We start from the raw sequence: 23,209 nt of genomic DNA, 5'->3' as shown, positions 1-23,209 counted from the left end.
AACTAATTAGAAGAAAAACAGCATGATTAGTGACAAAATGCTTCAGCTGGGTCTTTGCTTCCTGACATTTATGATCAACTATAATGAATTATTGCTTTTTAAGATAATTGATAGAATATTTTTTTCTTCTCACCATAAGGAAAGAAATTTTACTAAGAATTTATAAAAGAAGTCCAGGAGCCTGGCAAAACAACAGAACTTTGTGGCACACTTTCTGAGCAAAAGATACATATAGAATGTCCTAATATTAGAAATAACTGGGTTAATTTATTCCCGTGTAGGTACGGAGGGGTGAATCAGGAGGAAAGAAGTGTGTAGATGTTAAGTCACTAATAAACCCAGTAAAAAGACTTTCAAAGCTTAACCCTTTCCCTGTCATTTCAAATGGATTTTGTGCCCTCAAGCAGTTAGTGAGAGGTGTGTGTGTGTGTGTGTGTGTGTGTGTGTGTGTGTATGCACCTGCATGCTGGATTGGGGGGTTCAAATGTTACACGGAGAATGGTAAGAAAAAAGGATTTGGCTATTTGAGTTTCAGCAGGAAAACCTGTCACTGTTAACCAGAATTAATCCATGTAATAGTTAAGGAGAAAGAGGTTTTCAACTATTCCTCTGTAGATAAAGACTCCACAGTGAGAAGTACATCTGCAGTGTCAGCTCTAGGTGTCAATGAAAACTTACATGAAATCCTGAGAGGTAAGGTCTGTGAAGGTGGCCACACTTCAGAGTACGGAGTGTGTGTGACCAGGCCCTGGGCAGGCAGAGCAGGGTCCGAGCTGTCAGTTCTCATAGCACACAAATTTAGAGGTCTAATCTGAATACGAAATACCAGGAAATTAGAGCTGAAGCCTGTGGAATCTGAGAAAGGAGCTAAAAGTGCTTTGTCAGTACTGGGCATTGGCTTCCAGTGACATGACAACATTCAAAAAGGCAGAGAAAATTGAGAAACAGTTCAAACAAAGATGTAGGATGATGCTCGGGGAGCTACTGGAAAGTTCAGGTGTTATGCAAACTAGGTGAATAAACCACGAAGTACTCCAAATTCAGTCCTGATTTTAGGTTATGTCACTACAATATGTACCTCGGACTGAAGTATCCTAATTTCAGTTAGCAGACAGTTATCACATTTGGAAACGATTTGACTAAAATACTGGAATAGTTCTTTTTCTCCAATATTATGGCAAGTACATAAAACCTTCCACAATTTGCAGAGTGCGGTTTAAATGCTAGGAGGATATTATTACACTTGTTTTATACTTTTTACTAGTTGTGGAGACAGAAACCCTTTCTGAATAGCTGCTCCCGATGAAAAGCAATCAGCTTATTACTTTTATATTTCAGAAATTCATTAATGGTAAACATTTTTGTCTTTCCATCCTCATCCCCACACCATTGTCATGTTGCATTAAGAAATAATATGGGTAACTAGTCAAAGCTCCACTTCACAGCATATAAATCTAACACAGAACATATTTATACATCACAGAAAATTCTCTTGACAGCTCTCTGGTCTCCACCTAAGTCTTCAACCTCCTAACACATGGTATTACCTTGAGGTGACTACTTCAAAAGCTATCTAAGATTTACCTCTATGTACATTCATTTTGCACTTCGGAGAGAGTCCTCAAACATTCGAACCCTAATCAATGGTTTCTATCACAAAGATAAAGATAGACTGTAAAACATTTTACAGCATAGAGACCTCCTCCTTTGGTCTATTTCAAGGACAATCTCCTTTCACATTTATCATTTTGAAAAACACATTTAATGTCTTCGAATTAAAAGCATCAAGAGCTCCAACTAAGATTTTTGGCTTGATAGTAATGGGTGAAGAGCAACTAGAAAAATTTAAAAAGCAATCATTTATGTTCATCTAAATACTGAAGTATTTCTGTATTAAAGGCAGCATTTCACATTCATCTGTGGTGGAGGAGAAAGGCAGAGAGCAACGCAGTGAGTGTCAGGTACCCTGACTGAACCTGGGTCCTCGGTACTGCAGGAAGGTCAGATCTTTTCAGCACTGTCTCGATGTGTCAAAATATGTCAGCAAACATCACACTATGGGAAGAAGAATGAGCTCTCAGTTTCTTACGCCAATGGAGCTCTGGGCGTGGGGTATGCGTGAATGGTTTTCCCAGCTGCTTGACAAATGCAACTCCCAAGGTTTCTTTTGAGTGTGATCATCAAAAAAAGCCCTAGGTGTTTACATTTTGGCATAAAACTTTTCTTAACCCGTATCATTCATGATGGAAACTGATGTCAGGTTAACTATCACTACTCCAAATAATCAGATTCAAGGCAACTAAACTTAGTGTGTAAATGGTTATATGCAGGAGATGAAGGTTGGGAGTCCATAAATTTAGAAACAATTGCATTCACTAGAAGAGTGATAACTTACTGTTCATCAATTCTCTAAGCTTTATTATGGATGTCGTTATATCACAGTTGTCTTCTTTCTCTCCCTGCCCAGGCATTTCTCTACACTCCTCCGTGAAAACCCACTGTGCCTATTTACTGTGGGTGATCCCCGAATCCTATCTATCTCCGATCCATCACTTGAACTGTTCCACAACTCAGTTGCGTCTGAACATCTCTGAACATCCCAACTGAAGTCACTGCTAACCTGGATTATTTTCCACTCTCAATTCTTCAACAGTATTGTTATTCTCTGCACCACCAATATCAAAATCTCAAAGTTATCTTTGTACTATGCCTCCCAATACAACATTTAGTTACTTGCCAAATTCTGTAAATTCTGTTTTTATCACCTCTGTAGGTCTGCATAGTCTCCTTTCATTCCCAACCACCATTATAATTTGGGAATTAATGGATTATTTCAACAGAGACAACTGTGTTAGCAATTGTGTTTCTACCTCCACCTTCTTGTTTCTGTCTACTCTAAGCAGTGTTACCAGAGCATCCATCATAAAATTAGGTCCTCATCATGCTACACATATATTAAAACATCTCCCCTGGTTTTCCAGCCCTGTGACCTTGATCTGGACACTTAAACTCTCTGTGCCTCACCTTCCTCGTATGAAATGGGGATAAAATACTAGTATCCCCCTCATAGGATTCTTATGCAGACCAAAGTGGATAGATAATATATGAAAGTACTTAAGCCAGTTGCCTTGAACATAGCTGGTGCTCAGTGTTAGCTAGCTATTTTTGTGATCCATGTATCTGCTTTGTTTCCCTATTAGATTGAATTAAACTCATTGAGGGCAAGGCTAAGCTTTATCTCTGTGTGCTCTGAATGTATGAAATGTTGTCTCTTTAGAAAGGAACTCAATACATATCTGCTGAACTTAGTCAGATACCTACACTACTATTGATAGACCATTTTGCTATTATATTTTGCGTTAGGAAGACATAGTGGTAAAACCAGTCATTTTACATTAAAATAATTAAAGACAGCTGGAGCTGATCAAAATTTTGGTCCAGTGCCAAATCATATGGTTTTATGCACCTGGCATAGGCACACAACCAACAGTTTCATTTTTGCCAGCTTCATAGTCAATATAGAGTGCTAGGTAAGTATCACAGCTGAAGCTACCCAGGATGACGATGATAGACTATATCTATATAACTTGATGAGCTTTATGAATTAAAAACACCCTTTTAGCTAAATAAAGAAATTTTGCATTAATTTTGAATTTATGATCACTTGGAATGAGCTATCGGGGATGCTATAGGACTAAATTTAAAATGTGTAGGTGGTGGTGGTTTGCAAAGCTGCCAGAGATAAAAGGGAAGAAAATGGCAAAGAGGAATATATAAGAAGTAGGAAGGGGTTAACAAGATTGTTAACCTTGCTGGCAGAGTCCCTGCAAGAAAATAAGGGTGAACAAAATGGCAATATCTTGATATTACTGATTCAGGTAGGTAGGAAAGGGAGCAAAACAAGAGAATGGAATTCATAAATCATAAGTAGGCTAAGAATGTAAAGGAGAAAGCAAGAAAACATAAGAGAATTTAAACTGCTTGTGTTAAATGGATAAATTGAATTCGTAGTAGGAGTTTAGTTTTTATGAGAATACGATTTCCAGGGTCAATTAGAAACTAGAAGGAAAGGATGTGTTTACCATTGCTATTATGTATCCAAATAGGATTTTGTTTTATGAGAAGAAGAGTATGAGACATGCAAATTCTATTCATGGCTCATTTTCCATATCCCACATGTATGAGAGGAGAATGAGCGAGGGCAAACTAGGGCACCACCCTGTAAGTCACCCATCCCAGGAGATTCTTGAGTGATACCAAAGTGCAAAAGATGCTCAGAAATGGGAAAATGTATCTCTTCGATGCAGAGGGAGAGAAAAGCAAGAGAAATGGCATAACTTCTGTGAAGAGGGCTCTACCTCAGCAGAAGACAGCCAGCTTTATGTCAATCCAAGTAGCAGCAGAAGCCCTTGGTGAGAGCTATCGAAAGATGATTGAAGAAGGGTGCCTTCTAAAAACCATACACTGACTATCCAATCTTTGGCCTTGACCATACTACTGCCTTTTTCTTTGTTGGGCAAAAGGTAGTGACTGAAAATTCCATTTCAACTCAAAGGATCCTGGGAGAAAGAGATCTAGAAGTCTGTTAGAGAGAGAGAGAGAGAGAGAGAGAGAGAGAGAGAGAGAGCGCGCAAGCGAGAGCGAGCACAAAAGAAACCTGAAGGTGTGCATAATCCTCTCCCATGAATTATTCTATTCATTGTTGATGCTTAAGAAAATGTATTTATGATAACAACAAAATCTATAACTTAAGTAGCAAACAAGATTACAAGTTAACACTGAATAAGACACACTATTAACAGTATGTTAAACTAGGTGTTAAAGACCATAGTTGAGAGACATCGACTTGGAGCTGAGACGGGGCAACAGGGACTGGGTTTATCTTCCTGCTGGAAATAATGAAACAGACAAACAACATCGATGATGACAGTTATCAAGCAATGAGGGACAAGGATTCCTGAGTGATGGGAAACAAAAAAGGTAAGCCCTTTGCCCCAGCCTACTTCCTGGAGAGAGTTTTCAGACTGCAGTGTGAGGACAAAGAACTTCAATGAGGGTGAAGAATCGAGGTGAAGCTCAGTGGGTCTGCGCTGAGGAGGCCGAGCTGGAAGAACGGGAAGACCAGGCAGCTGGAGTCCGCAGGACGGAATGCCAGCAGGAGAGAGCTGCACAGGGAGAGAATTCCTGAGACCCTCTCTGGGTCTCCCTTGAGTCAACACAGAATATCGATCAGGGCACGGATGACTGGAACAATACTATCATCAATTTGACCTAACTGCCATTTACAGAACAGTCCACTCACAAGAGAACAGACTTTCAAGGAACACTTAGCAAGGTGACTATAGTCTAGGCCACAAAACAAATCTCAATAAATTCAAAAGGATACAAATTTGTTTCTGAACTCAGGGGAATTACTTTAGAGACCAATAAAAGGAAGCTATATGGAAAATTTCCAAATATTTGTGAACAATATAGTATACATCTAAATAGCCTGTGAAACAGAGAAGAAATAAAAAAGAAAATTTCAGAAGTATTTGGAACAAAATAAATATGAAAATCCAACATATAAAATTTTGTAGAATACAGCTATAGCAATTCTTTGAGGTAAATTTACAGTACTACATTGCCTGTCTTAGAAGAAAAGAATGGTTTCAAGTTACTAACTTCAGTCTTCTACCTTAAGAAACCAGGAAAAGAAGAGAAACTGAAATTGAAAGTTTTATTTTTTTAATTTTTATTAAAAAATTTTTTAATGTCTTTATTTTTTTTTTTAAATTTTGAGAGACAGAAAGTGAATGGGGGAGGGGCAGCGAGAGAGGGAGACACAGAATCTAAAGCAGGCTCCAGGCTCTGAGCTAGCTGTCAGCACAGAGCCTGACGTGGGGCTCGAACCCACGAACTGTGAGATCATGACCTGAGCCAGAGGCAGATGCTCAACCAACTGAGCCATGCAGGCACCGCTGAATCTCTTTTAAATAAAAGAAAAAATACAGAGAGTAGTAATCAATGAAAGAGAAAAAGGAAATAGTAAAAATCAGTAAAACTAAAAATTGGTTCTTTCAAAAGACCATAAAATTGATAAACCTCTAGGAAGACTGATCTGGAAAGAAGATACAATTACCAATATCAGGAATGAAAAAGTGGATATCACTACAAATCTGACAATTATTAAAAGAAAAAGGAAATATTCTGAATAAGCTTATCCCAACACATTGTACAACTTAGATGAAATGAACAGATTCTTTGAAAGAAACAAAGTACCAATGTTCATTCAAATAAACAAAGGAACAAAAAAACCAGCCTAAATCATCCCTACATCTATTAAACAAGTCAATTACGTAGTTAAAAAACCATCCAACAACAATAAGAACAACACATAGGCACAGAAGGTTTGCCTGGGAAATTCCACCTAACAGTTAGGAAAGAAATAATAACAAATCTACACAAACTTTCCCAGAAAATTGAAGAGGAAGGATACTTTCTAACCCACACTATGAGCAGCATTACTCTAATACCAAAATCAGATAAAGACTTTAACAAGAAAAATAAACTACAGACCAGTATCATTCATAAATGTAAATGAAAAAAATCTTGACACATCCTTCAACAAATCAAATTCAACAAAATATAAAACGGGTATTTTTATCTTTTGTTGTTTCATGACCAAGTGGAGTTTATCCTAGGAATGCAAGGTTGGTGCAACATTCAGGAATCAACCAGTATAATTAACCATTTTAAACTGATTAAAAAAATCCATAGGACCATCTTAAAAAATATCCATATGACCATCTTTCTTGATGCAGAAAAGCAATGGACAAAATCCAACATCCAGTTTAGACAGAATTTCTTAAGAAGCTAAAAATAGTAAGGAGTTTCCTTGACCTGATAAAGAAAATCTATAAAAATGGACAGCTAACATTATCCTTAATGGTGGAAGACTGAATGCCTTTTCCCAAAGATCAGGAGCAAGGTGATGCATGCTCTCTACCACTAGTTACCTTTGAATAGGTGATGCGTGCTAGTGCAGTTTAATTTTTTTTTTTTTTTTTTTTTGGCGAGACAGAGAGAGCACGAGCAGGGGAGGGTCAGAGAGAGAGGAAGACACAGAATCTGAAGCAGGTTCCAGGCTCTGAGCTAGCTGTCAGCACAGAGCCTGACGTGGGGCTCGAACCCACGAACTGTGAGATCATGACCTGAGCCAAAGTGGGAAGCTGGACACTTAACCGACTGAGCCACGCAGGCGCTCCGACAGTGCAGTTTTAGAAAAGCACCTAAATGGGGGAAAAAAGTGAAACTGTCTTTATTTACAAATGACACTGACGTCTATGTAGAAAATCCTCTGGCATCTACCAAAAAAGTAAAGTATTAAAATAACTTTTACAAAGTTGTAGGATGTAAGATCAACATACAAAATCAACTGTATTTCTCTTTAGGAAGAATGAACAACTGGGAGATTGAAACAAACTATCGCTTCTAATAGACTCAACAAATATAAAATACATACGGATCAACATAATGAAACTGTGAGAGGTCTGTACACTGGAAACTACAGGGCATTTTTGAGAAAAATATTAAAAGACCTAAATAAATGGGAGAGATCCCAAGATCATTTATCAGAAGACTCAATATTATTAAGCTATAACTTCTTCTCAAATGGACCTCTGAATTCAATGTAATCTCAATCAGAATCCTAGTAGACTTTTTGTTGGGGGAATTATAAGCTGATTCTAAAATTTATATGGTAATTTATATGGTAATAGAATAGACAAAACTAACTTTGAAAATAAAAAATAAAGTTGGAGGACTTACACAGTTTCCAAAATATAATGCTATGGTAATCAAGATAGTATAGAATTGGTATAGACACACTGATCGACGGAACAAAACAGAGAATCAGAAAAAGGCCTACACATAAATAATCAATTGATTTTTGACAAATGTGCAAAGGCTATTTAGTTGAGAATGCATCGTCTATACAACAAACGGTCCTGAAACAATTAGATATCCACATGCTACAAAACGAATATTTTCATCCATGTATCACACCATATATAAAAATTAACTGAAAATGGATGCTAGACCTAAATATAAATCTAAAAATAAAATTTTAGGAAAAAAAGGAGAAAATCTTTGTGATTTCTTTATCTTTTATTTTATTTTTTTTAAGACTTTTTTTTTTTTTATTTTATGTATACTCTTTTCCCAATGTGGGGCTTTAACTTAGAGCCCTGAGATCAAGAGTCACATCTACCACCGGCTGAGCCAGCCAGGCCTCCCAGTGAGTTCTTCAAATCTTTGCATCTTTACATTTTTCTAGATATAACATCAAAGGCATCGTCCATAAAAGAAAAATTGGTAAACTGGACTTTATTAAAATTAAATTGAAAGGCACTGTTAAGAGGATGCAAAGATAAGCCCAGAGCAGGACACAATACTTCATACCCGATCACACGTCTGATAAAAGACTTATACCCAGAATTTTTTTTTTAAACTACCAAAGCACAATAAAAAAACCAGTTGAAAAAATTAGCCAAAGGCTTGAACAGACACTTCCCCAAAGAAGAATGGAAGCAAATAAGCGTGCAGGAAGATCTTCAATATTCGTCATTACAGAGATGCAAATTAAGTCACCCTGAGGCACCACTGCACACCTCTCAGATGGCCTGAGGTTAAAAGGGCTGAACAGACCCAGTGACGGGGAAGCTGAGGAAACACTGGGACCTATCATAAACTGCTGGTAGGATTGTAAAATGGTACAGCCACTTTTTTTTTTTAATGTTTTATTTATTTTTGATACAGAGAGAGACAGAGTATGAGAGGGGGAGGGTCAGAGAGAGAGGGAGACACAGAACCAGAAGCAGGCTCCAGGCTCTGAGCTAGCTGTCAGCACAGAGCCTGATGCGGGCTCGAACCCACGAACGTGAGATCTGACCTGAGCCTAAGCCGGAGGCTTAACCGACTGAGCCACCCAGGCACCCCCAGCCACTTTTGAAAACAGTTTAATTCTTTTGCAAGAAGGTAAAAACATACACTGACTGTATGCCCCAACCATTTCATTCCTAGGTATCTGGCTAAAAGCCATGAAACCATACAAATATTTTTACATGACTATTCAAAGGAGCTTTATTACTAACAGCCAGAACTAGAAACAACTTAAATGTCAGTCAACAGGTGAATAGACAAATAGTGGTAGAGCTATGTAAGTGAATACTTCTCATCAAAAAAAAAAAAAAAAAAGACCAGACAAAGAGACCCCATTGTATGATTTCATTTACAGAAAGAAAAAAAAAAGGCCAAAGAGAATATACTGTATGATTCCATCTACAGAAAACACTAAAAAATGCCAAGTAATCTATAATGAAGACACCAGAATAGTGGTTGCCTGGGCGCAGAGAGAAGTGAAGGGATTGAGAGAGGGTTCTCAAGGGGCACCCGGAACTTGTGGGGTGGTAGGTATGCTCCGTCTCCCTACCGTGGTGATAAGTTTATGTGTATACGTATAGTGTCAACACTTGTCAAATTGTACACTTTAAATATACGCAGTTTATATGTCAATTGTATCTCCACATAGCTATTTTTAAAACTTATTTATTAAAACAGACTTACTTTTTATGTGCAACCAACTGCAATTCAGAAAAAAACAACAACCAGGGACTCCATTTAAAATAAAAACATGTATTTCTTATTAAATGTTCCACAGTCCACTTCTCTTCTTGATTCAGACTGATCTTCAGACAGTTAAGTCAGAATTTGTCAATCTGAACCATATACAAAAAATGACTTCACTAATTCAATGGGTTTCAAATCCAATAATTTAGGGGTTAATTATATTCTGGGTGTACTGGTATGTATGACAGGCTTTTATTTTTTATTTATTTGATAGTTTTTAATGTTTATTTGTTTTTGAGAGAGAGAGAGAGAGAGAGAGAGAGAGAGACTGATCACAAGTGGAAGAGGGGCAGAGATAGAGGGAGCCACAGAATGTGAAGCAGGCTCCAGGCTCCGAGCTATCAGCACAGAGCCCCACATGGGGCTTGAACCCACAAACCGTGAGATCATGACCTGAGACAAAGTCAGATGCTCAACCCATTGAGTCACTCAGGCGCCCCTGACACTTTTATAATAATCCTACAGATACATATTTTGAATACAGAATAAGGGCTCTTGAGAAAGCAGTGGAGAACACGTGGCCCATTTTTCTCTAACCTCATGCAAGTAAATAATCTAAACCACATATGCTGAAGAGCTCTTTAGTTTAGCTCTGCAAACCCATCAACTTACTAAGTAGCTCTACTAACAGATTTATCACCAGGACTGGCAGGAAACTGCCTGGTGGAGCAGAAAGCGCCCAGGTATGGATTCAGAGTGGGATCCGGGTTCAGGAGCTATCCCTGTGGCTTACTGCCTCAGGCCTTATGATAGCTTTACTATAAGCTCCTCAAAAGCTGAGGTTGGGTCCCTACTGACTGATGCAGTGCCGGTGAAGTGTTTGCTGACCTGACCCTTCATTCCTTAAAAAACTTTATTTTTCTTACCAAGACTGAAAGCAGACAGGCTACAGATGCAAGGCCTGGCGAAGCAAGGCTAGGTAAAGAACGTGCCATCAGTGCTGTGTGTAGATTAGCACGATCACCTCAAGTTTGCAAAAGAAAAGAAATATTCTCAAGGTCCAGGCTCCACCCAGCATCACTTAACTCAGCTCTCAAGGGAGAAGGCCCACATCAGTAGTTTAAAATGCCCCTCATGAGATTTCAGTACACGGTGATGTTTGGGAATCACTGACCTAGATCCTCGAGCCATTTTAGCATCAGTTTCAACATGCTCTCCAATATTCTAGAATGAGTGTCAGAAATGGAGTCTGTATTCTTGGGCCCCTGACTCTACCCGTGCTCCTGAGTCACTCTCTATTGGCAACATCTCTATTATTCTTCCCTCACTCTCTCTGGATGACCATAATGGCTGTGTTTCCATCCTTGGAATGAGCACACAATCATTTGCTTGTGAGTTTGGTGTGGGGTAACTTTTCTGAACCATGTATGACTCATATTAATTCTATCATAAGTGGGTCAGCAGGAAGAGTCATCCTTTCAACAATTTCTTGGTACCCTGATTTTGGAAAACTGGTCCATATGGTCTTTCTATATGTACCCCCCACCAAAAATTCTTGTGCATGCTTGAAGACAGTAACCAGATAGATGTCTTTCTGAAAAACCATAATTCATTGATATTTCCTTATCTGTCTATTTTCTTTCTCTTTAGTCCTTCAATCCATTCCAGTTTTGTTTTGTTTTTTGTTTTAACAACTATCTCTTTATTGCAAGTATCACTTTAAAAGCCTCAGGAACGTTTCTATTCCTTATTCAGTTTTGTATTCAAAGTCAACATGGAAAACAAGAGCAGCAAATATAAATTCCTTGGTGGGGGAAAATTTTTGCATTGCCCATTCCAGATGCAGAGAAAGAGGTGATGAGGAATCATTCTTCTAAAAGTCCTGTATGCACAACAGATACTGCCTTTGTCCTTTTGAAACATTTCAAGGCTTCTCCAGCTAGTAACAGTGTCAAGTATTTGTGTGGAACAACGGAACATCGATATCTCACAACCATCTCCACTATAAAAGATGGAAAAGCAAATTATTATATTTTACCTTTAGAGAAGCCCGCTTCAGTGCATTTGCTAATTACTAGTCAATCTGCCTCTTGTTGCTGATGACTACTTGTTAGTATACGGCGGCAGCGCCTTCAGAGGCTGCTGTAATTGAAGGTTTGCAAGAGCTTCTACGGCTGAGACGCACACTCCAACTTAAGACAGATGTGCTCAGCCTTGCTTTTAACAGGACCGAAATAACTGGAAATCTGTGGTTTGGCTAATTGCAGGCTTCCTGGAAGTATCTCAGTACAGGAAAAACTTCGGCCCTCCTCTGAAAAACACCTTCCTTAACTTGAACGGCGTGGCAGCTCCCTTGGACATGCCTCAACTCTCATGGTAGCAGAGACCAGAGAAAGCAATCGCTAAGCCATTGAGTAAGGAACCAATCTTTAAAATATACTTAGAGGTAAGAACTACAGTCAGATCAATTCTTGTGGCAGAAGGTATTAGCTTAGCACTGCCCGCAGAAGAGTAGACTCTCTGGAGCCAAAGGTTCAAAACTGACATATGGAACTCAGCTCTTAGTCTTTTTTCAGTGATAAAGAAATGTGATCAAGACTAAATCACCTCTGCTGCTCAGTTCCCCTCATATCCTAACACCAGTACAGGAAATGACTCTGGAAGATTCATGATTTGCTCCCTTTGATACTGCTCCTTAGAATCCTTCAAGAAGGATCCATGGCCTGGCCCAGAACTTGAGAGGACTCTGCTCTGGAACCCTCTGGTTATATCCTAACGCATGCGGGTAAGGGAGAAGTCTTCAGGACCAAGGGGACATCCCTCTATTGATGTCTATTCCCCCAATCTCTTTCTAGGCCACACTCCATGTACCAGGGACCTGAGGACTTCCTGATCAATTAGCCATGAGACTGACCCCAAGGCTGCAGTGCCCCCTCTCCCTGGTTCATCTGCCTGCTAAGGACAACCAGAGTGGTCTGCCCTGAAAGATGGCCAAGGGCAGTGGTTTGTGGGAACATTCACGCACTGGATGTGCAGAATGCAGCGTGCTTGACAGCTTCCCACAGGCAGGATTGGGCCACAGGGAGGAGAAGGAGAGACGTGAGCTATGCTGCAGGACCACCGGTCTCACCACTGCAAATGCAGTCTGCAGCTCCCAGGAGGCTGGGAGGTCTTCATGCAAATCTGAACTTCCAGAACTTCCTGTAGGACAAAATATACTTTACTGTTTGTTAACTTGACATACAACCTTAAACACTGACGCTCGTGGCATACAGGGCCCCATATGGACTCTTGCCCTGAGCCACCGGAATGTAAGGGTGGCCCCGAGTTTCATGTATCCCCTAAAGAAAGCACGGGATTCTTCAGGCATTCCATGTTAAATCTCAAGTGAGAGATTTGGTTTTAAAGTTTTGTGAATGCAAATAATGAGATTATAAATATTTATCTAGAAAATTTTATAATACGCGTTTGCCTTTTAGTTACCAGTTATATTCTATTACTCCTTACGTAAATATACCTATGCTGTATTTCACGAACTAGATCTGCGAAAGTCTATACATCTGACAAGCCTGGAAAAGCTTTTTTTTAAAAAATGAGGCATTTTTCTCAGTCCTTAGAGTGGCATTCTCAAAGAAAAAAAAAATTGGGCCTTATTGTCACAGTGTCTGACAATCCCTAATGGAGGAATCAAAATGTTGTTGTCTGTCATGCATCAAAAAAAAATTCACCCATATATTCATTTGTTCAAATAAATATCTACTGACCACCTACTGTCACCACCACCAGCCAAGCATTCCACCAGCTTTTGGGCATTTTGATGACAGATAAAACACAGAGATAAGAAGAAACAATATTAACTGGAAGAAGGTGGCAAGGAAACAAAAAATTACAATAGTCGGCATGCGCTATGAACTTATTAGCAGAACGCAGGGTGGGTCCTAAACCCAGCCCTGGAATGCAGGAAGGTTTCCCAAAGACAGTCGGCCAAGCTGAGTAGCTGAGGAGGAGTTTATTTAGCAGAGAAAGTAAATAAAAATGTCTACTCGGAACATTTTTAAATTCCATCAGACAGTGATATACAGGAAAAAGAGACACAGGGGAATGAATATTGGTTGACTGCTAGGCAATTCAAAAGTACCATATGCGTGGGGTGCCTGGGTGGCTCAATGGATTAACTTTGGCTCTGGTCATGATCTTGTGGTCTATGAGTTTGAGCCCCACGTCGGGGTCTGTGCTGACACCTCAGAGCCTGGAGCCTGATTCAGATTCTGTGTCTTCCTCTCTCTCTGCCCATCCCTCACTCCTGCTCTGTCTCTTTCTCTCTCTAAAATAAATAAAAACATTAAAAAAATTTTTTTGAAGAAGCGCCATATGTGTACTAAATAACTGGTCTTCATGACCACACGGTCAAGATGGTATTATTGACACCATTTTATTGGAAAAAAGAAAGACTTAGGAGGGTTGAACAAGTCGTTCCTAGTCATGAGACTGGAAAGTGGCATAGCCTGGATTCAAACTCAAGTACAGGAGAGATGCCTTCCATCGTTTCAAGGATCACTAAACTGGAAAATCATGTTGAAACAAAAGCTGGACTTGCTCTTGCCAGTCAGTAAGTTCCTATCCTCTTCGAGAGAAATAAAGAGAGAATAATGCAAAGTGGGCTGTAGTTTGTAATCGTTGCCACTGGTGAAAGTGTGCCAGAGTGTGCCCGTAATGGGAGATGGCAGGGCTGAACTAGCGGGTGAGACTTCCACCTTCTTGGTCAGCAGCTGCTGGGCACTGCTCACGTGCTGCCTTAGCAGTGAAGGTGGGCCTTCACTATTTAGGGCCACTTAAAATTTTTCTTCAGATGGCACAGGGTGTCTGCTCCTACTTCTCTGCAAGACCACATGTATCTTCAGAACGCATGCATGTAATTTGGACTCAGATTATAGAATTGGTTTCCTTTCTTTTTTAACCTGTCACCACCAGAATATGAAAACTGACTTAGCAATACCAGCCAAATTGTGAAAGAAGTCACTTCTTAACTACAGAAGTCGAATAGAAACGTTACTGGGGTATGGACTGCATAAAGAAATATGGTTTTATATAATTTATATTTATAGCCCTATGTGTGTGTGTGCATGTGCATATGTAAATACACATGTATTTTCTTTTCTGTTTTTAAAAAAATGTTTTAATGTTTATTTTTGAGAGAGAGGGTGAGAATGCACAAGTGAGGGAGGCGCACAGAGAGGGAAACAGAGGATCCAAAGCAGAGAAAGCCCGATGCGAAGCGCGAACTCACCATCTTTGAGATCATGACCTGAGCTGAAGCTGGATGCTTAACCAGCTGAATGACCCAGGAGCCCAATATGAATGGCCGCATTATGGTCCAAATGCTGCTTCTCAGAAGCCTTCTTGATTTCCTTTAACTCCACAGAAGTAGAGACTGTACAGTTTGAGGAGTTATTTAATCCAGTCATACTTGGAATAGGGGCCTGCTCATGGGAGAGGCAACTTATGTTCTGGACTCAGTATCTTTGGCTTCAGGGAAGGCGATGGCATTGTGAAATGTAAATTTTTCTGAGGTTAATTAAACCAGGGAAAATTCCTGAAGCTTTGATTACAAAGGAATGAGGGGCATACTACATGTAGCAATACAAAAGGAAAAGTTCTTTAATAAAGGCTTGTTGTATTCAAACAAATTGATGCTTACATAAATGTTTATTCTTTCACTCAGAAAGGGGTAAATATTAGGAAGAAAAGGCCTACTGAGTAGGGAGAGATGACTGAAGTGAGGCCTTTTTGACTGAATGGTCAGGGAAGGCTTCCCCAAGGAGGGGGAATGTGAGGTAACACCTGAATGGTGTGAAAAATTTACCATGTGGAGATACAAATGAAGATTCCAAGCAGAAGAATTAGCCAGAATAAGAGTTCTGAAGTAGAAGTCAGCAGTGTAGATTTAAGAAAGGCCTAGAAAGCCAGTGTGGCCATAGAAGTATAGGATAGGGAGGGAGCCTTAGTTGAGAGAGAGGCAGAGAGAGGGGCAGAGAGAGAGAGAGAGAGAGAGAGAGAGAGAGAGGGAGGGAGGTAGGCAGATAACTGGCGTGGTAGAGAGCCAGATCATGCAGAGCTCTGAATGTCATGTGAAAGAGCTTGGATTTTATTTGAAATGTGATGGGAAGCCACTGAGGAGTTTTGAGCAAAAAGCAACACAATCTGACTTGTATTACCCAACAGTCACTCTAGCTCGGGTATGAAAAATGGACCACAAGAATGTAATAGTTAATGTATGGGGACCAGTTTGGAAGCTCCAGCAACAGGCTAAGAGGTGATGACAGACAGTGAGGTGATGCCAAGTAAGAAGGTGAGACTGAGGCATGATTTGAGAATATGACAAAGATGCAGCTGAGGACTTCTGGGTAAGCTGGTGATGGGTTATGTTTTTGGTTTGAGTAACTTGGGCAAATTGTGGTGCTATTAGTTGATCTTGGGAGGAACTTGGGGAAGCAACAAGCCTGAGGAGGAAAATCAAGGGCTTACTGTCAGACATGTTAAATTTGAAATAGCAATTAGATGTCTAAGAGGAGACATGAGTGGACAGCTGCATAGACAAATTTGTACTCAGATGAAATATTAGGGCTGGGAGTAAGAATTACGAGATACTATTATAGAGATGGTATATAAAACCATAGTCTCCAGTAGATCTCCAAGGGAGCACCCGGGAGTGGATATAGAGAACGAAGGGAAGAGGAGTGAGCACTGAGTTCCCAGGCCATCCCACGCAGAGCTGGGTGGAGGAAAGTAGACCGAGTATACTGCTGGGATGGCTGGAAGCAACCCACTGGAGGACCTCTGGGAAGTCAAGAGAAGATGATGATTTACTTAAGAGAGAGGGTCTGATCAGTGTTGTCAAAAGTTGCTGAAAGAATGAGTAAGAATAGCAACTTACCTAAAAAAAGAAAACTGTTTTAGAAACATTAAGCTAAAAATTAAGGGCTCTGTAATTATTTATGGGAGAAAATGGGTTTATGCAAGGTCATGATTCTACAACTATTAATTGAACAGTCTTATTATGAAATCTGATGTTTAATCTAAAAATAGTGTGACACAGGCGCTGAGTGGCTCAGTCAGTTAAGTTTCAGACTCTTGATTCCTGTTCAGGTCATGAACTCGTGGTTCCATGGGATCAAGCCCCACTCTGGGCTCCGTGCTGAGCATGGAACCTGATTGGAATTCTGTCTTCCTCTCCCTCTCCCTCTCTCTGCCTCTCCTGGCTCATACAAGCTCTCTCCCCTCTCTGTCTCAAAATGAATAAACATAAATAAATACATAAATAAATACAAAACAATTTGATAACAGTGACAATTTGATAACAGTGTGTATGTTAACTGGAGTCTTATCATACAAATAAAGCAAGTAACCCAAATCCCAACCAACCAATAGCCTCCTTGAAAGGCTACCTATAGAAGGGAGAGAAGATTTTCTCCACTTTCAACAATTCAGCAATTACTATGTGAGTTGAGTTGAGGCCAGATATGAAGAGTAGGATTCCAAACTTTGATAAATGGGGTAAGTTCTCCTGTCAAAATGCCCTATCACTGATAAATTTGTGTCACTCTTATAATCAAAATTTTATATCCAAGTCAATGCCTCTGTGTTCCATTTTGGGAATCACCAATACTTCCATTTCTTGCCCTCTCCGCAGACATTTGGTAGAACTACTGAATTCTGTGTAGAGTACTTCCTCTTTGGATGACCTGGAATAATTCAAAACCAAGGGCTGCTTTCCCTTTCAACACAATATGCCCTAAATGAATCATGCCCAGTAGCTGGTATATATTCAAAGAACATGTTTAGGGACTGTAAACCAATATCATATAAATAAAACATCACAGAAATAGAAAAAAGCAGCACAAAACAGAATAATCTAAGATCCAGTCCAAAGGCAACTGTATTAAATTATCTATTGCTCAGATGTCCTCCAGCCAGGTCAATGGTGTAGGGAGTCTGATTAGTGAGTAGATTATTCAACTAGACTCTAAAATAGAGAGTGCTAGGCACATAGTAGGTACTCAATACACGGTAGGGTTATTTTAGAAAAAAAAAATCTAATTTTGAAATTTTCAAAAAAGCTCTGCTCTTTGGAATTCAATTTGTAATTGTTCCTCATGAAAGAATTGACCAGTACCAAGGTGGGGGCATGGTCTCCATGCATAATGATTTTATCAGTTCTTAAAAATGCTTTAGCAAACTAAACTTCCACAATTTGATTTTCTTGCCATTGCTTTCCTTATACCATTAAAGATGATGCTTTCTTTACTATTTTGAATGCATAAAATTGCTAAAAATCTAAAATTCAATTTGCCACATTACTGCTAATTTGAATAATGGCTGAATAAAAGACAGGGAACGCTGAAGCAGCATTGATTTCTAAAACATTTTGCACTTTCCTCCTCCATCCCTGTAAAGTAAAGCTCGGATGCCACGCACAATTACACAAGAAAATCAAGAAAGCCATTACATTCAGCATTTTGTCATGATCATTGTTACCATGGCAAAAAGTGGGCTGAGTTTAGCGCAGCTGCCACGGACGAGGTCTGCTGGCCTTTTGTAAAGCTGAGTAACAATATTCCACCAAATTCTGTAGCCTGTCACTGTTGTGCTTTGTTTTTTTCCCCAAGGTAAGACCATTGTCCATAGATGTTACTGTCTCATTCCTTAATGATCTGGGCCAGTGTCATCTTCTGATTATATTCCTGGCCGGTGGCTGAGGAACACAGTTCATCTAGGAAGGTTACTGCTTCTACTGCCTCCTGTTCTAAGGGGGAAAATGTGTGGTGTGAAAAATTGGGACTTCAGTCCTAGAAAAAGCCAGTTTCAACAGTTGTACTATAAATGACCATAGAGATGTGTTGGAAAGGGCATGGGTTTGGGAGTGAGAAAGAAAAATAAATGCATGACAACTCACTGTAAGGCATGTCACTTTCTCTCCGACAATCAGTTATGTGTAAAATGGGGGCAGAAATGGCTTCCTTGTGGGGATTAACTGAGACAAGGAGGAGGTCCAGGCACATGGCGGCTATTCGGTAGTAAGAGCATCCTCCCCTCCAACCTTTTCCCTTAATGAGTAAGATTTCCATGCATTGACGTTGGTACCTAAACTGTTTTCTGTTGGAAGGCAAATCGTTTTGATCTTTCATATCATTTGGATACTATCCTTAGAGAGCTGAGGGTAAAATATTTTTAAAGGTCTGAGAGTTTGCATAAATTTTACATTAAAAAAAAGTTAGTGTTGACATCGTAGTATGCACCACATCTTATTACTCCTGGTTTTAGTGATCCCAATATTATCGCTGTAAAATGGAAAATGGGAGTATATACTAATTTTGACCTTATGCAGAGATTTTTACTTTTAAAAAATGAAGCAACATTATGAAGCAGAGAAGTTTAAATTATCTGAAATGAATACATTAATCAAGTCTCTGTACTTACTGGAAACAAAGGCTACGAGCATTTTTACCAGCTAAACAAAATATATTTTCTAATGAGATTTCAGCTGAGTATCGTTTATCTTAAGAGAAAAATAATGGGACCTTACCTATTCCAGTAGCTCCAGAACTGGTCATGCAGGTAGGCATGGTGGCTACATTCATCACCAAATGAGGCTTTGCTTTCAATCCAGTGAATTATGTGCCCTTCTACAGCTAAGGGACAAAGCATTACTAATACAGAGCAAAGAGAAGGGAAGATTGAAAATAACTGAACTCTGTCTAGGCTTCTCTGTGCTTCACATTAACAAGTGGAGGCTTCGCCCTCGCCGTTGTCTATGGATGTAATTAGAAAAAAACATATCGCATGTGTTCCTTATGAGGAACATTTACGCTATAATCACATCCCTTTGAATGCCATCACCCTCTTCCAAAGGCCCTCTCTTACTCTGACACTGCCTCTGTACACAGGCAAGTAATGTGAAGTGGGCCAGCCTGCCTTTTCAACAGAACAACATGGAAAAATTCATAAGTGAGAGAGGTGACTTAAAAATGGCACCCCAAATGTCTTCAGAAGACATGCCTATTTCTCAAATAGAGGTAAATATTTTCAAGGCAGAGATTTCTTCTGCACCTATTATTATCTACTTTCTAAAATAATCTTTTTCAACAATTTCACCCATTTAAAGCCAATCTACACTGGTCACATTTGCTAATACTAACAAAAAGTTAAAAAAAAGTCTATGGAGAAAAAGTCTACCCCCTTTCTCTAAACAAATGCATAAGAGAGTTTAAGGACTTACCAACTGGAACTTGTAAAATAAAGTCTGGTGTTTTGTCATAACCCTTTGCACGGAGCTGATCTTCATCTACAGAAAAAACAAATACTATTACTTTTAACAGTGTTCCATTAACAAGACAGCAATATAATTGCTTTCTTTTCTTAAAAATGTATAAAAATTGCTAATGCGGTCATACATATCTTTCTTAGGCATGCAATGCTGTGTCAGAATAAATGAACTTTCTTAACAAACCTGAAGTGGAGATACAAAAATGCCTCTTTGTCCCTTCTGGATTTTTATGTCTTTATTATAAATATATCATTAATTCAAGCTGCCATATGCTACCTTTTTTGCAATTGAAAATACTCAAAATAATGAAATATACGTACTGATTAAAAGAAAAGGCTTTCACCACCATGAATATCACTAATGTTATCAGCCAATATTGGCAATTTACAGTGAGACACATTCACGGTGGCCTTTACAATTATGAAACAAATGTTTTCATTAAAGCAATTAAGAAAGTTTAGTTTCAATTAGTAAAACTATCCCGATATACAAGAACACAGGAAGGGACAAGGACAATGAGATCACTACAAAGAATTAATTGCTCTGCTTAATTCCTTTCGTATGCTATTGTTTCTGGCATTTAACAGAGTTTTACTATTAACAATATGTAATTCTGGAAAGCAAACAGGCTTTGAGTTTTTTTCTAAGTCTGTTCGATTTCTTGATCCTCTGTAAATATCAATGATCCATCCAATAGGAAAGGAGGCAGGAAAACAGGGTGCTTGAGAAAGTTGGAAAAACCTAGCAAGGTGCTTGGTTAAAAAAAAAAAAACAACCTCTTTCAATATTTTCTAAATGCTGTCCTTGACTTCTAATGGCATTACAATGTGATTTCTGAAATGAGGAGTTCTCCATTAGATTTTGGAGTGACCTGGTCATTCAATTCCAGACATGGCTTTCTGTCTTCACCCAACCTCAACTAATGGCCCAACCAAGTAACAAGGAAGGCTGTGTGGTCTCTTAACACCTACTAGGCTGTTGACATTGTCATGCATCCCATTCGCCTTCCTGCATCACCTTTGATTAAAATTAATGGCCCATTCCCAGTGTTGGGTAGCTTATTTCCAATCCATTTGTCAGCCCAAGACAGTGGTTTCATGGCCAATGTTCAGAAACCCTGTTTTAGAACACTCTTGTGTACATCTTGAAAGGTCAGCATTTTAAAGGTAAATAACCTTTTAATGACAAGACATATTTAAACTAGATATTTAGGTTAAGTTTTGTTAAAAGTCGATGTCCTTTATCCAGACTTTGAAGGATTGATGCCAGAATTCCCAACAATCTCCCCTCCTTGAAATATAAAAATAATAAGGAAATACAAATTTAAGTAATTTTACTTTAAAAACAAGAAAATTTGGAAGACTGGACTGCAGATGAAGCAGACCTGGAAAAAAATTTACCTCTCGATACACTGGCCACAAGAAGAATATCAGTGGAAAAGACATTTATTAAAAGCAACTCAAGTGCCTTGAGGTAATGTTCCCACAGCTGATGAACAGTTTTAAAAGCTGGGTTGACATTAAAAAACAGATTAATATTTTATTAAAACTATCCTAGCTTGATCAACCTTTGCAGATGTTAAAATCTGTTTCAGAAAGAAAAATGATTATGTTTCTGACAGCTCAAAATTTCAAAGGTCACCAAGCAATCCAAATGCACACACGTACTAAAACTCCTTTAGAGACACATGTTGCACTCCTGTTCACTGCACCAAAATTACCAACACAATACTTGCAATTAAAAATTGTCATTTTATGTGAAAATACACACACACACACACACACACACACACACACACACACACACACACCTCTAAAACCTGGGCAGAAAACATCAGGTGAGGCTAGAGAATTTTCCCATCTTTCAGTGGAGAACTGTGAAGTACAATCATGCGGGTTCCCACTTCACTCTTGCCCCTTCCCTTTCAGTAGGAAGTTGATCCCATAGTAATTGTACCCAAAAGATAGCTTCTGGAAGGTTGTGTCACCACTAGTGAAATATATTTTTTGAGAGTAAAATGGCTATTCCATACATCTGAAATACCATGCTGTTTACTGGGGTCCACCCCATTCTTTTATTTACTAAACTCTCACTGCCTTCCCATCCCTGTTTCAACCTTCACATTGTTCCTTTCATTCATCCTAGACTTCCTAAAAAAAAGAACAGAATTGTTGCAGGATTTTTTCACCTCAATACCTGGGATTCGCTGTCTCGCTGCTTAGAAGAGTGAAGAGGTGGACACAAAATAAAATGAGCAGCAGGCAAAAGTTCATTCGAGTATAAGATCACAAAGTGAGAATAGTAGGAAAGCTCTCTTTACAGAGAGGGGACATTTAAGAGTGAACGTCTGTGACTGTAGACAAGGGTCCTTGTTTTACAAGGTTCTGGTCAGCACCTCCTCGTTCCTTCTCAGGTTCTACCCTAACTGGCTGAATAACTCTAGGTGCTGGGTCTTCCATTCCTGATTGGTTCGACTCCATCGTGTGAGGAGTCAGACTGGTCAGTGTCCCTCCTGTCACATAACTTTTTTTTAGTTAGGTATTCGGATTGTCAAAATCCTGAGGGGCTCCTGAGGCGGATTAGGTGGTATCTGTGACATTCTTAAGAGGAACTTTACACCCCAGGGGGTTTGCTGTTGTCAAATACTCCCAGCATAGTTCTAAAATCTGTGTTTTCCCTCAGGTCCTAACCATTACCTCTCGGACCATTTTAAATTTGCCCATAGGATGATGTAGGCAAAATTCAGAGGAAATGAAGTAGCTCTAAGCGCAGGTAACCTGGTTCACCTGGTTTAGGCCCCAGGAAAAGTTTTTATCATAGGTCATCCCGTGGGAAGATGTTTTAAGGTCAGCCTTATCCATCTGGCCTGATTTCCTGGCTTTTATGCTCCTTTCCTGGGCCCCAACCTTAAAAGATTCCTTAGCACTAGATCATCCAAAACACTGGGTATGGATTTAAAATCTGTCGGGTTTCTAACTCCATGATCTAGAGGACATGCTCAATGATCAGCCCACACTACTTTCCTTCTGCTTCATTCTTTCTTCCTTCCCTTGTCTTATTGTGCTTTACTCCCTGTTTTCCACATAAGGGCGTGAGGCCTCTGCTCTGAGGACAGGACATGTTTCCTTTTCATTTTTTAAAACCTGTTCATTGCCCCACTCTTACCACCAACATACGCTTTGTATTTAATGCTCAAGAGGCTAACTGAATAAAATACAAGTACATCTGAAAGACTATCCATGCCTTCTACAAAGCCTAACTAGCCTGACTTCATAA

General features: G+C 39.3%; 1 protein-coding gene across 4 annotated transcripts in view; it reads right to left on the bottom strand.

Annotated features, from left to right (window-relative positions):
• C9H15orf41 (chromosome 9 C15orf41 homolog) overlaps positions 1 to 23,209 on the bottom strand; it is a 208,010-nt gene that overhangs the window by 76,423 nt on the left and 108,378 nt on the right. For 3 of the 4 annotated variants that reach the window (XM_029952608.1, XM_029952607.1, XM_029952610.1), the window contains exons 9-10: positions 19,886 to 19,951; positions 19,193 to 19,316 (exon numbers count right to left, since the gene is read on the bottom strand). In XM_029952608.1, the coding sequence (XP_029808468.1) occupies positions 19,193 to 19,316; positions 19,886 to 19,951 (190 nt within the window). The remainder of the gene's footprint in view (positions 1 to 19,192; positions 19,317 to 19,885; positions 19,952 to 23,209) is intronic. The other variant, XM_029952609.1, reaches the window with a different exon arrangement.

The sequence above is a fragment of the Suricata suricatta genome, chromosome 9 (genome assembly GCF_006229205.1).
Source record: "Suricata suricatta isolate VVHF042 chromosome 9, meerkat_22Aug2017_6uvM2_HiC, whole genome shotgun sequence".
Lineage (NCBI taxonomy): Eukaryota > Metazoa > Chordata > Mammalia > Carnivora > Herpestidae > Suricata > Suricata suricatta.
The sequence above is the reverse complement of the archived record's forward strand: the minus strand, read 5'-3'. Positions and strand labels throughout refer to the sequence as shown.